The sequence below is a fragment of the Ruditapes philippinarum genome, unplaced genomic scaffold (genome assembly GCF_026571515.1).
Source record: "Ruditapes philippinarum isolate M1 unplaced genomic scaffold, ASM2657151v2 ctg26606_1_1_1_1, whole genome shotgun sequence".
In the NCBI taxonomy this organism is placed as follows: Eukaryota; Metazoa; Mollusca; class Bivalvia; order Venerida; family Veneridae; genus Ruditapes; species Ruditapes philippinarum.
In genome coordinates this window covers 1-14327 of record NW_026857364.1, presented here as the reverse complement: position 1 = coordinate 14327, position 14327 = coordinate 1, and the positions used below count along the sequence as shown (strand labels likewise).

The 14327-nt window shown below is 29.5% G+C and overlaps 1 protein-coding gene across 1 annotated transcript; it reads left to right on the top strand.

The window, feature by feature from the left end:
* The first annotated feature begins 405 nt into the window (after window positions 1–405).
* Window positions 406–9731, top strand: LOC132749507 (acetylcholine receptor subunit alpha-1-A-like). Its single transcript, XM_060739299.1, has 10 exons — window positions 406–733; window positions 2128–2267; window positions 3414–3458; window positions 4173–4282; window positions 4753–4927; window positions 5218–5380; window positions 5737–5898; window positions 6185–6268; window positions 6634–6746; window positions 7177–9731. Exons 1-10 carry the CDS (start codon window positions 682–684, stop codon window positions 7627–7629), a joined length of 1497 nt encoding a protein of 498 aa, XP_060595282.1. The 5' UTR covers window positions 406–681; the 3' UTR covers window positions 7630–9731.
* Window positions 9732–14327: the final 4596 nt, after the last annotated feature.

Genomic DNA, 14327 nt, shown 5'->3' with positions numbered 1-14327 from the left:
AGTCTTTTTTCCATGATCGACATATACTTGTATATGCTACATAACTGCAGATAAACTGTTCAAGTTAGGAACCACATTAAATACGACCATGACACAACAGTTTGCTGATAAGCCTTATTTGATTAACGTGTAAGAAATGTATATTAATATATTCAATACTATTCTATGTTTACGAGCCTTAAAGGATTAAAAGACATGTCAATATTCATTTAAATCAGCATGCATAGCACTGGTTATCAATTTTACATAAGCTCTCGTACAATGCCACCTAAACATAAACCAGCTTCTGTCAGTGAGCTTTATAGTATCAGAAATGTATTGTGTGACATTGAACAATTTTCACCAGTTTTCCATTAAATCTTGCAGCGAGTATAATAGTGTTAACATACACGGGAGAAAACGTTCCTTTTATCGTGAAAATCAATGTAATGCTGAGACACATTAAAATATAACATTACCATGTTTGAAAAAGTATTTAAATAAACGTGAAGCTTGAGTGAACAACGGTCTAATGACATCTTTTTTACGGTGAAGTAAATTTGTTTTTTTTATTTACAATAAGTGGTTATACCCGGAGTTACATGTTATAGGACATACTGGATGATTCAAAATACGGAGATAATTTAGTGACTGTGTTACACAATAGAAGGACAGGGAAAATAAAGTAGTACAGTTAAGAATATGTATTTGAATGGAGGTTTAACAATTAATTTGTGCTTATGTATTCAAATTGGTAAGTAAAGTATGATTATTTGTCTGTACAAAACCATATATGTTTCAAAATATGCAACTCTTCAATGTTCATTGTGAAAGCAAATCGTATTAAATAAATCAGTCGTTGAAGAAGTCATGAAAATATACAGGTTTGCAAAATGATCGTCATTTTGTTCGTGCATTCTAAAATATTAATATATTTTTTTATGAATTTCAATGTCAGAAAAACACAATATGTTATTAAGATAAATACGCCCTATCCATCCATCCATACATACATCCATACATACATACATACATACATACATTCATACATTGGACAATGAATTCGTTTAAAAATAACATGAAAAAAAAACAGCAAATATATCATGAAATATATCAGGTATTGTCATTTATTAGAGCTGAAGCTACTGTCAGGAATTTATAATTTAAACCATTATAATTATAAACCCAATAAAACTTTGATATTGGAAACTGTAAACCGGGAGTCATTGTATAATATTTGACAAAGGCCACTTTTATTATTGTACGGCGATTTATGTATTCATTTCCATTGAAATACGATTTGTGTTTATTTACTTAACAGAGAAGTACTATTAAAGATAACCAAACTGTAAATGATTCGATTTGAAAGTCATATTGAGACTGAAATTATTTTATAAATTAGATAGGAAAGTTTACATTTTGATCAATTGCACTTATATAATATTGAACTTTTATTAAAAATGTTAGTTCGATGTATTTAACTTGTACAAATATTGTTTCATGATTTAAACTAGGTTATTTTCGAAAAAGGCATTTGCCGTTATGTTTTTAAAACCATGCTATAAAATTTAATCTCCGCTTGTTTGAATATGAAGCTCGCTTTATTGATAAAATCATATTTCAGTGTTTGAAGTACTCATACTATATACTGGTACATGTACTTTATAATATTTCGTTTTTAATTTTCTATTTTAAAATGTTCAAATCTATATATGTTACCTGTATAAACACGATTGTCAACAAAAATGTACGATATTCATTTTGAGGGTTTTTTTTACGGATAATACTAATCACTTTCCCTTCATAGAATACACATGCATTGTAAAACCTTTACAATATATTTAGTAAACATAAATTTATAACAGAATAAAAGGAAACGTTCATAATTTTACAAGTAAATATTATTATAAAAGTAACTTACCGTCTACCAATATTGTATAAGAAATGCTATCCTTTTATAATTGGGAAGATATTAACCTTTTTGTTTGTTCCGACATAAATGTTGCAAAATCTTGAAAAATGGCAAATCCTCAGAAGCAAGGAAAACAAATAACGTTAAGTGCAGATTCGTTTTGATTGACTTTGTTCAAGGTTTTATCATTATAAATGACTGTTAGAAAATATTATAATATTTTATATTTAATTCAGTTATAGCCCAATATAGAGACATCAGTCAGTTACTTGACGACTTACAGAAGGGATACAAAAAGCATGTGTTACCGACCAGGACGGCAAGATCTTATGTCGCCGTTAAAGTTTACCCGGCGATAGTTCGAATAGACGATCTAGTAAGTTATTATCATAAGTATATTTGATATAATTAATAAAAATATTTTTCTTATAAAGTTTTTAAAAAACATCAAATACGTACATGTTCTATGTTCATCGTTTGAAATGAGTATCTGATTTTTCTAAAATATCCAAAATTATAAAATCCTTAACATTCCCTCTCGTTAAAAGAATATAAACCCGCTTTCTACGGTCTCACTGCCCCCACCCCCACCGCGATTCTGGTCTGTGCCCTACTGGGTTACTTTCGTATGATCATGTGTTGCTGAAATGCGCTTTATAATGGTCCTGTTCAATTAATCGTTGTAATACTATTTTTAAGCCTATATCATCTTTTAAAGTTCAAGGTCATGTACATCTCAATAAATGAGACAATATTCCCATTCCATAGAATTACGTTTATAAAGAAGATTCAGTTTATGACAGACATTAAAGTTGACTCGCGTGATCATTAGACTTAAATTATCTGAGGTAATGCTTAAAGTCCGCTTTTTATAGTTAAACAGACTTGTTACAAAACAGCACAGTTCATAACAAGGTAATAAGACTGACATCAAAACCTTTGTACGTGTTTTCATTTTCACAGGGCTGGATTTAATGAACATCATTAGTGACAAAGAGTTTAATGTTTAGATTGAACACACCAAACATAACGTATATGAATTGCTAGTACAAATTATGTGTCTCCCAGTGCAATTTAGCTTTAAAAAGAAAGTTTATGTCACCAAAATAAATCAATTAATTTTACTACAGCCGTGAATATCTGAAATATATATATTCTAAATTGTGGTTCCATCTGATTAACTATCGACATGTTCAACACGCATGGTACAATTTACTCCATGAAATATTAATATGTTTTAAAAGATCGGAGAACAAAGATCAATGGTTCTGTTTTATATTTCCTATAATATATTTTGATCTCATTAGAGACTAGTGACTTAGAAAACGATACTCTTGATAACTACATGCAGGTCATCTTCACAAGGAATTATAAATGTTCCTTTGGTTATCCTGTTTAAGACCGGTATGTTAAACATATTATACCATATCATACATCTATATACGCAAAATGACTTTTTTTATTTTCTCCCTAATAAAAACAGTTAAATTTTATGGCAATGTTATATAATATATATTTTCAGAATGCATGGAAAGAAGAATTATCGTCGACAATCAGCCTGTCAATGGTAAATGCTCAAAAGCCTCAAAATTTGTTCAAGTATATTTGATCACTTTAATGTGTTGCCATGACAACAATTTTAAATTTATTCCAAGCTTCATATTTCTGTCTTGAATTATATGAATGTTCTACAGTTACTTTATAGATATTGTCGTGAAATTTGACGACAATATGTCTCAGTGCGGTCTTAACAAATAAAAAAAGTATTGAAATAAGAACTAAAGGTTACAAATACGCTTTCACCTGAATATACTGAAACAATATTCTATATTGAATATATCTGGACGATTTTAAAAAAGATTTTTGTATAAATAATGCTGGTCTCGACTACAAATTGTAGTTGAAAAAGATTTTTCACCCCTTAACTGTCGACTATACAATTACACCAATCTATTTTTCGGATATAAATGTGCTAAATCTCTAATGAAATATTTTAAGATTTGCTAACGTAGATATAAAGCTATAACTCTGCTACAAAAGTTATTGTTTGGTTTTTGTAAAACAATTGCCTGTGCAAAAGAAATGTGCCAGTTTTTTTATAACATATAGCCTTTTAAAACAATTATTATACATTCAAACATATTGCCACACTTGATGTCTTCCTTACTTATCATTTATGTTAGCAATTGCAAACAAAGAAATAGCTCGTTTTGGGGAAAAAAAACGGATAAAAAATGTTCTTTTAAGTTATTCATGAAAAGCTGCTTTATCATTATTTTAGCGCTGGACAGATGACCGACTGTCCTGGGATCCGAGAGAGTATGGTGGTGTCACTGAAGTATACATACCGGCGTCTGCCATTTGGCTGCCTGATATAACTGTCCATAACACGTTAGTATATTTCTTCCAAAATAAATGATATTCTAATTTTAGAATATTTTGAAAAATATCGTAATTATTATGCTAGTGAAGGTAAACCACAAAAAAAGAAAGGAAAAAGGACATTCAGTCTTAGATAAAGTTTGGTCACTCGTGTTTGTAAGTCACATAAACCTTTGGATGTCTTCTGATAATGTTTTTCATTACTAAATTTGGTATTTTGAAACTACTCACATTTATTAAACAGGCAAAGGATGAAGTGTATAGACTTTGAATGTTTGAATCGTACGGCAGAAAAATGTTTCCTTTATAGCAAGTACACTTGCCAGTCAGTTATCTCAGTAATAATTTGTCTTGAAAAAGTAACAAATTCACGATTCTTCTAAGAGAATATCGTTTCATCACTTTAAGAATTTAATAAATTAATTCAAGATCTTTTATAATCACTTGAAAAGCACATATTTTAATGTTTCTATTTATAGTTTGTCAATTCCTGAGCCAGTTGCTGATCAATTAGTGGAAGTTTCAAGTCTAGGAACTGTACTTTACGTAAACAACGTGCATGCACGATCATACTGTCCCGTGACTTTGGAATGGTTCCCACGTGATCAACACACGTGCGACTTGATATTTAGCTCATGGATATACTCGAGCAAGGTTTGACACATTCCGTATTTATTTGATTGGTCAATTAAACGTGAATGATAAAATTTCATTTATAAAGTGTCAAGTACTTTAAAATTTCGTGTTTTATATTTTCGTCTTGAAATACATACTTTAAGTATGAAATATATAATTAAATCACTATGTGATATAACTCGTTAATCAGATCTTCCGAGTAAATGAACTATTTAATTTGCATACTTCTGAAAATCATGAACTGCCTTTTAAAAAAAGTGTTTCCCATAACTCAGTTATTGTAATACTATGCTTTATTAAATACACAGAAAATGATGATGGAGTTCATGCACGTAAACACGAGTATTACAGACATTCCTGTTCTTGCTGACACAGATCCAAACATAGTTAACCTGGACAGTCATAAGTGGCAATTGCGAGCACGAAAAGCCCGTGCAGAAATCAATATGTTAACGTATGCATGTTGTCCTGGTAGGTTACCGACAATTCTTGTAAACAATTACAATTTGAATGCTTAAAACATGATTCCCTGTCTTTGAAGAATATATCAAATGTTCAGACTAAAATAAATTAGATAAAATGAATGTATTGTCAAATCACACATTTATCTTTACATTAATAAAATGACCTTAATCTAAAAAAACTTAAATTGAACTTAATTTTAATGATTGATACTGAATATCAAAACAAAAGATTGCAAAGATAAATCATATTCTACTCCAAATAAAATTCATAACGTTCACATTAAGGTGTACTCTTTTGTAAATCTTACTTTTGTTATAGCAAACCAGGAGGTACTCATGTGTTTGTTTTACCTTGTATTTCAGAAGAATCATATTTCCAGCTGAAGATTGTCATTACATTGAACAGAAATGTCTCCTTCTTCAGATGTCTTACAAACATGTGTATTTTTCCAATGCTCGTGATTTCCATGATTGTACCTTTCCAGTTTCTATTACCACGAAAACTGTCATCAAGGCAAACCTTTGGTAATAATTAAAAGTCTTACAATTAATATTTCTTATATGGAGATATTTAATGTTTCTTAAAATTGAAATTCTAATCATTTTGTATCTTTTATTCTCATTTTCATTTATAATTATACTTGTATTTTCCAATGCAAGAATTTCATATCGGTTTTATATGTTTCATGGCTATTCCTATTGAAATTCTATTCATTATATATCGCTAATTCTCATTTTTAAGTACAAATGTAAACAATTTTCCAACGCATGCATATCTTAAGGAATTTTATATCGGCTTTATATGTTTCAGGGCTATTCCTATTGTTTGGAGAATGTTTGCCACTGATAGTTTTGTCTTCTGAAATCCCAGACCATTCGAGTATTCCCTTTATAGGTAAAGAACACATTTTCGAACATATCCTTTATATATATGTTAATAGGAAAATAATACATGTATATTAATCATTGTTCACTCTACAAAGCATTCCATCTTTTTGTATGAACATCGCTTTTTTAAATGGAGCTCACCGCTTCGGTTTAAGGTTCCGATAATTCATTTTTCCATGCGACAAAGTTATCCAGCTAGCTTACGATATTTCTGTGCTTCTACATTGGTGACTGTCCGTGCCTGAAATGAATCTTGACAGGGCACGTTAGCTAATATGTTAATAGTAAAACTTTAATTAGCAGTTTGATGTGACTAAAAGCCTGTAAACGAATTGTAAGGTTATATACGAAACCTTTGCGTTATCTTTACAGGAATTATCAACATATTGTGCATTTTTGTTGCGATGTTCGCATTGATTGCGTCAATCATTGTTTCAAAGATATCTGATAGAAATAGGAAACATATACCTAAGTGTCTACAAAATGTAAGTATAGAAGTGAAATATATTATTTGCATCCATACTTTTATAAAACAAAATGGTTTTTAGGAATCAGCTGTTCAAGACCTTAAAATGTAATTTTGACATACAGAGATTATATTCTTCTGCAAAGAGTTAATAATAGGTATGAAATGTCCATGACCCTGAAATGTCGAGCAATTTAATCCATTTATAATCTAAGTTAGTGAAACTTTATCACAAGAATGGTAGTACCTTTTTTAAATGACAAGTTATTTACTGAAATAAAAGATAATTTAAAAATGATGAATTTGATCTATTTGTTTCAAAATAATTCATAACAAAATTTCGTAATGTCATTAACAGATATACAGAAAATCTGGTATACTAGTAAATGATAGTGCAAAACTTTGATTCTTTGTCTTGAGCACTGTTGATGTGTTTTCAACATTTCTAGATTCTAAGAAAAACAACGTCACAGAAGAATAAAGGGAATACAGGAGAAAATAACACAACTATAGACAATAGGAATGAAGTAGATCAAAATAGTCTTTTGCGGGAGAACCGTTACATTGAAATGGACATCCTGGACTCTTCTAATGAAAGGAACGGGGAAATTAATATTTGTAATGGAAGAACAAATGAACACAATGATTTAGCAAATAGTGGCAACAACATTGAAGTAAACGATATTATACTGGATAACGATAGAGAGAGAATTAATCTAATCTTAAAAAAGATTTTGAGTGAATTAAAACAGAAACATTCATCAACAAATAATGAATTAATTAGAAAAGAAAACGAACTTTGTTCGAAGTTGGCAGCGTACATTGACAAAATGCTCTTTTATGTTTTTATGGTGCTTTCATTAATAATACTTATTGTTTTGATTATAATTTTGTTGGTGTAAAGTGTATTTCATAACTCATTAATTGAAATCCTTTAAACGAAGTATCAGTTTATTTATTTTTATACGTTCTTGTTTTATCAGGCGGTGATATCAGCATATTGCTGTTCATTTTGTCTTCAAATAAAGTACAAAGTCAATACTACAAAATAATAAACGTGCCTTATTAAATCCGATGTGCTGGGAGATGCGTTCGTTGAATGCCTCCCTTCCTTATTGATCTTTGTTTCCTGTTTCAAAATACTTCACGGAAATAATTTAATTAAGTTCATAGTTTAATAACAGTTTTGTGCATTGGAATAATGTGACATTCGTGCCCTATCTTGATAACAGACGAGCTTATTGTTAGATAGTTAGTCTTGTAGATGATCATAAATAACTTTGTGATGAGTAGAGGCTTGATCTCATGAAACAGATTATTTGTTCCTTTTTTATTCATTTACAACTTTTTTTTTATTTCTTTTTTTCTTAATGTGAATGTTTATGTACATTTAATCAGTTATCAAGGGCAAATGAAATGAATTGATCTCGACATTTTCATCTTGCATAGTGTTCATTATATGCTTTCAATTATATTGAAATGAAAAAAATATTAATCTAACCACACTCTTGGTCAAACGGTATTAATAATTATGTCAAACATACACAACCTTATTATAAATATGCCCTAGTTTTGTTGCTTATATCTTTCCATTTTATCGGAGGCTTGATCCCATGAAACAGATTATTTTTTCCTTGCTTATATTCATATCTTTAATGTTGTAATTTCCTTTTTAATGAATGGTTCTGTTTATCATTTGGTCATTTAAAATATTCTCAACATTTCATCGTTCATTATGTTCATTTTATGCTTTAAACTAGATCTATATGGAAAGGAATTAAATAGTAATTTAACCACACTCTTGGTTACACCATTTTAATAATTATGTCAAACATAACTCATTATAAAATTGCTTTTTTTTGTTGCTTATATTTATCCATTGTATCGGAGGACTTCATATATAAACAGAATTGTCGCAAATACTCGCACATGTAGTCCGTAGGTGGTGTTTAACGACAGTTATACACCGGCTTTTTTCTTCTTTTTATACAGTGACAAAAATCGCAAGTCATGCTAGAATTATGAAATGATAGTTCTTGGAATAATATTCATAAGATTTATAATCAAATTAATATGGGAGTACCTTTATTTCACAAATTGTTTCATCTTAAAATCCATTTCTCCAAAACCATTTTAATCACGTTGTCTTTGTCAGAAAATTAAAGTGCTTTCAACTTTAAGTTAAAACAGTAAATCTGGAAATGTTATTCTTTCTATTACAGTAGGAAGCAATTCTACAGTCTGATAGCGACTATTAAAACCACAGCATGCGTTTAAATGTTAGGATAATTATAAATAATTTATTAGAAACAATAATGCCACTGCTTAATTAAGCTGAAATTCTATACGCTGATTTAATGCCTTTTAAATTGCAATAGCATTTACACCGTGTAAAGAAAAAGAAGCATAGATAACAAATTATCCTTTTATTTTAACGTTTAAAAATTGTTTCTGACTGGGCAGATCAATTGTTGTAAACAGTCAATTAAATAAATAAAAATAATAATATATATTTAAACAGAAAAATCGAATTTAGATTTTGAAAATGTTCTTTCTATCTTTCTATATACATGATGTATGAGATAAAAAAAACACTTTGTATATGAATTATATTTGGGATAAAAGGACTTTGTATGTAAATGATGAAAAGGATAAAAGGACTTTCTATATAAATGTTGTATGGGATAAAAGGACTTTTTATATAAATGATGCATCGGATTAAAGGACTATCTATATAAATGATGTATGTGATAAAGGGATTTTGTATATAAATCATTTATGGAATAAAACGATTTTGTATATAAATGATATATGGGATATAACGACTTTCTTAGTTTGATACAAATCTATATATAAGCATTAGGTTTATTCATTTATATTTTATATATCATCATCAAGTTTTTATATTAATACGTGTATTTGATATATCAGGATTAAGTCGATTTATATCTGATGCATCAGCATTATGTTGATACATATTTGTTACATTTGTTAGCACTATCTAGCTTGGGATAACTGTTGACTGAGTGTACAGTAAAATCGGTATTAAAGATATTAATTATATGGTTTTGTATGATATTGATTATGAGTTAAGCACGCGGAAGAGTCTTGTCTATAATGTTAGGTGTATTATATTAATATTGCGATATTGATTTGTTCAAAATATATCCAATCTTCAGCAGTATAATGCCTTCTAATATATTAAAGGCTCCGTTTATAATAGTTCTCACTACTGATATGCAAATAAAGCTAATACTTAATCTTTCAAACGCAACACCAAAAGTGAAACATCGAAGTTAAACTGGCAGTAATAAGTGATCTCTCAGGTTTAGGATAAGATAAGTGGTTTTATGTTGTTAAACTCTCAAAAACAGAAATTTGTGTTTTACCTTAATATGAAATTTAGTATGAGGACAGCGATATTTACCTTGAGATAAGATGAAGCACTTGGAAAGCGTGTAAAAGAATTTCACGTCATTCATTACTGTGACTATGGAATAAATGTTTGTTCTTGTTCACATACATTTACTTGATCTGATGTTATGGATTCTTCAAAGTTTTAAATCACGAGATGAAATTTGACTTAATTAAGATGTGGACAAATTGTTCTAATAAATAATTCATATCTAATAATTTATTTCTCTTGCGACATTTTATTGTCGCCATGAAAAATGAAACATTGTATCATGACTGTTAACTTTTGAGAAACAAAAACAGTTTTAGTTATTGATAAATGAGGTTCTTGGGTCAAAGTGTATTAATAAAAACAAATTATTTTTCGCTTACATCTTTCATATACTTAATAAACCAGACAGAAGTGTGTCATATACAAATTTCTTTTATCAGACACATCATGTTTGTTAGGAATCCGAGCAACGTTTGGATTTATTTCCCTTTTGGAGGAAGCTATCCAGCTATTGAACCGAACGCTGTGTGTGTCAGCCTGTGTCATGCCTGAACTAATACACGGAGACAAAGAGGTCTTGCTCCACAGGTTAAGCAGAGAAGTCGCCTTGTTGAAACTTAACAAAAAGCATAACAAAGGAACGGGTTACAAGACAGATAGTTATCTTCCGGCGCCCAAGTGCACTGATGTTTTACATATATGTCGTTTTCGTTACAGTATATATATTAAGCAACATTGTTTTCATTTAGCGTCTTTGTTAGAATTTGATGAAATAGCACTACACATATTTTTTGAAAGATTTACATTTGTTAAGCATGATAAACTCAGTACAAGTTTGGACTAACGTTTCTGTTCTATTTTGCTATAGATGCGAAATTGTTTACAACAAAGGCCATCTTGGTTATATATATTATTAAGGTTAAGCATACATTTAAGTTTTGTAACACTTTTCTTGATTAGGCACGCTTTGCTGTAATGATTAATCTCAATCAACAAATAACTTTCCAACACCTCTTATACTGTTTGTAAAACAATTTGATAAAATGATATTTTTTCCCAAATCAATATAAAACGAAGAGCGAAACGACATTTCATGAAATGGAACACTTTAATGAAAATTAAGGCCGGAAGTAGTGAAACTTTAACACATCCTTTGATTTCACAGTAAGCCCTAACGAGAAATGATTTTATAAAAAGTCAGTAAAAACATTCCTTCCTCGGAGTCCAAAGAAAGATTGAAGTCTGTTAATTCGTCTAAAAGAAAATATAGTACACGCCCGGCGGCATCACCATTTTGTATATAAATGTGTTTCTCTCTAAAAGAACACTGAATGAATAAAAGTTATTTTCTATCGGTTACGCGTTATTATTGACAATCATTATACATTGTACATCATATTTTATCATGCTTTCTTTTGAATACCTTTTATATAAATATTTCTCAAAAGCTCATAACGCTCAAAAACAGTGTCAGAGACAAAACATAATCCCCACAGGTTTTCTGTTAAATCAAAGGAAGCTTTCAATCAGTCTTTGTAAAATGGTTTACAAAGAAAATTTTAAAATGATGATACATCAGTCATGATTTGTTAGACAATATTACACATAAAAAGTGAAACGTTTTATCAGTGTACAGAGCTGAAGAGTATTCCATACCTGCAAATGTTTTTATTTCATCCTTATTACACATAACAAGGGCTGACATGGAAGTTCACGGAATTATGCATATATTTTCCTTTGAAAACATGTATGTGCACATACACTATTTTGATAATAGAAAATATGTATCTAATAGAGAAATGAAAAAAATAAACTAATACGGCAAAGATACTTAACTAATACGGCAAAGATACTATCAAAATCAATTGTATATAAATGAAACAAATTGAAATCGGAACATTTAGCAAAATTGTTGGCCTTATTGTTATTTATGATCTACTTGTATTTACATTTTCCGAGGAACATGCCATATTAAGGTTTTAGCTTATAACCGTCGCTGTATACATGTCTGAATTTTTTGAAATGATGAATGTATGAGTCAAATATGCATATAACATTATCAATATTATCTTCAGGAAGGCACAAAATTCCTGACTTTTGTATATCAGCATTCATTAACACGGAGAATTAATCTAAGTCATTTTTTTTACACGGAGAATTAATCTAAGTCATTTTTAATGCGAGCTTTTAATCTTTCGTGTTGGTGATTACATTTTAGTTATACATTATATTATAACATATCGGTTGAGTGTTGAGCTTCTAAAAGAATCTTCTGACATATAAAAAAGTTCTATTTCATTTCCTAACCCCAAGCCCTCGCCCAAAGTAATGGGTATTAGAAAGAAGGTACGAACATATTATTTCATGAGTTATTGTACCAATCATTGTCTTCGTCATACATTTTATAATAATTTATTTGTTTAATATAATGTCATAGAATTAATAAAACTACACTTATTCGTATTTCACACGACACATGCTATATTTGGTTGTTGGTGTCTTTTGGTGTCCTTTTCATACTGACTTTGAAGAACTTGTAGTTTTAAGAGCGGATGAATGTTCTCTATTGTTTTAGAATTCTTATTAATATGTCACTTGATTGTCATTTCAATTTGCAAATACTAACTTTTCCGGGCAACGTTTGTGTGAAGTTTCTTAAAAAATATATCCTTTATTTATCTTAACTATCATAGTCAATCAGTTCTCTAGAAAGTTTGTCGATGATTTCTTTTGCTATAACTGTATTGGACCTACAGCGACATTTATTGCCCACAAATCCACACCATGATTTGTTCCCGTATTGTGAAAGTTTCTCACAACGTCCCGGGTCTGTAAAGGAAGATTTCCCAGTGTCAAGACAACGTCTTCCGTATCTGATACATAATTGTCCAGACACATGTGACAATGTAGAAAACATAGGACACCACAATCAGAACAGATATAATAAAGTAACGAAGTTCACAAACATAACTATACATCTTCATACTTCTCTTGATTCTGATAAAGTGTATGTACAAAGAAACGTTGATTAGAAATATATAAGTAAAACGCTGATTACAAGTATATTTAAATACAATATCTTAATAATACTATCGATCTCAAAATTTAAACTAGATTATTTAGAAGAAATGATACTTATTAATTTTAATATTAATAGATTTGAAATAAATAAACACAACTCATCCGAGTAAGTAGTATATGTAATCGTTTGGCGACTAATTCTCATATTGTATATAATTGATATGTACAAGTATGTTTTTGGTAAATATCATTTAACATATTCATACATTCAATATATCCTAAATCCTATTGACATATCAATATAATTATTTCACAAGATAATACTATAAATATCGATAATTATTACAATTTCTATATGAATCTCTGTTCCATTATAGACATGAATATAATTGTAGGCGAACGTGTAATATATAAAAAAATATTCATAATTATATTATATAATTACAATTTTTTATGTACTATAGACAGAATATAGTATATTGTTGCAGAGACCGTGAGCATACGTTGGGTTGTAATAATGTTCAATACAATAGAAAAATCTCCACCTGCGGACCAGCGATATTTGTAATTTCGACAGTGTAATTGCAGTGTAAAATGAACTAAACCATCTTTAAGATGTCATGTTTTCATTCATAGTTCGGGATTAGGTAAGATATCTTTGATGAATAAACATTTTCATATTAAAATCCTTAAAACTACACTTTCTAAGCCTTTTCTAATACGGTTTTTATTGCACAAGATGAGATTAAATTACTAATTCTTTAAAACAGAAATTGGTTATATTTAAGATGAGTAATTATACACATTCTTAAAAATGAGCAGGGGATTCAAACTCGGACTTGTAGTGATCACTATACCACTATACTATGCTTCTAGTTAAAGGAACTTAACTGATATCCGAAAGTCTAAAGGCATAGAATAGATCTGTTAAGTTTTGTAGTTAAACATTAACAAATACACTCTTAAATGTACAGATCCACCCGACCAATGAAGAATGCTACCGTTCCAGGATGTGAGACACGCCTCTACCTTATAGCGGTTTTTTCTATTGATTAAATTCAGAGTGAAAGATCCCCTTTATTAAGATATCTTTATGAAAATTTCATTGTCTGATAGGGAACACTATTCATTTTTTCTCTTTTTTTTTTTTTTTAAAAAGGAAATCTTCTCTCT

Coding starts and splice junctions, on each gene's coding strand:
- LOC132749507 (XM_060739299.1), top strand. CDS start 682: ATGTATTTGAATGGAGGTTTAACAATTAATTTGTGCTTATGTATTCAA. Junction 734..2,127: donor GTGCTTATGTATTCAAATTG/GTAAGTAAAGTA, acceptor TATTTAATTCAG/TTATAGCCCAATATAGAGAC. Junction 5,381..5,736: donor AACGTATGCATGTTGTCCTG/GTAGGTTACCGA, acceptor CTTGTATTTCAG/AAGAATCATATTTCCAGCTG.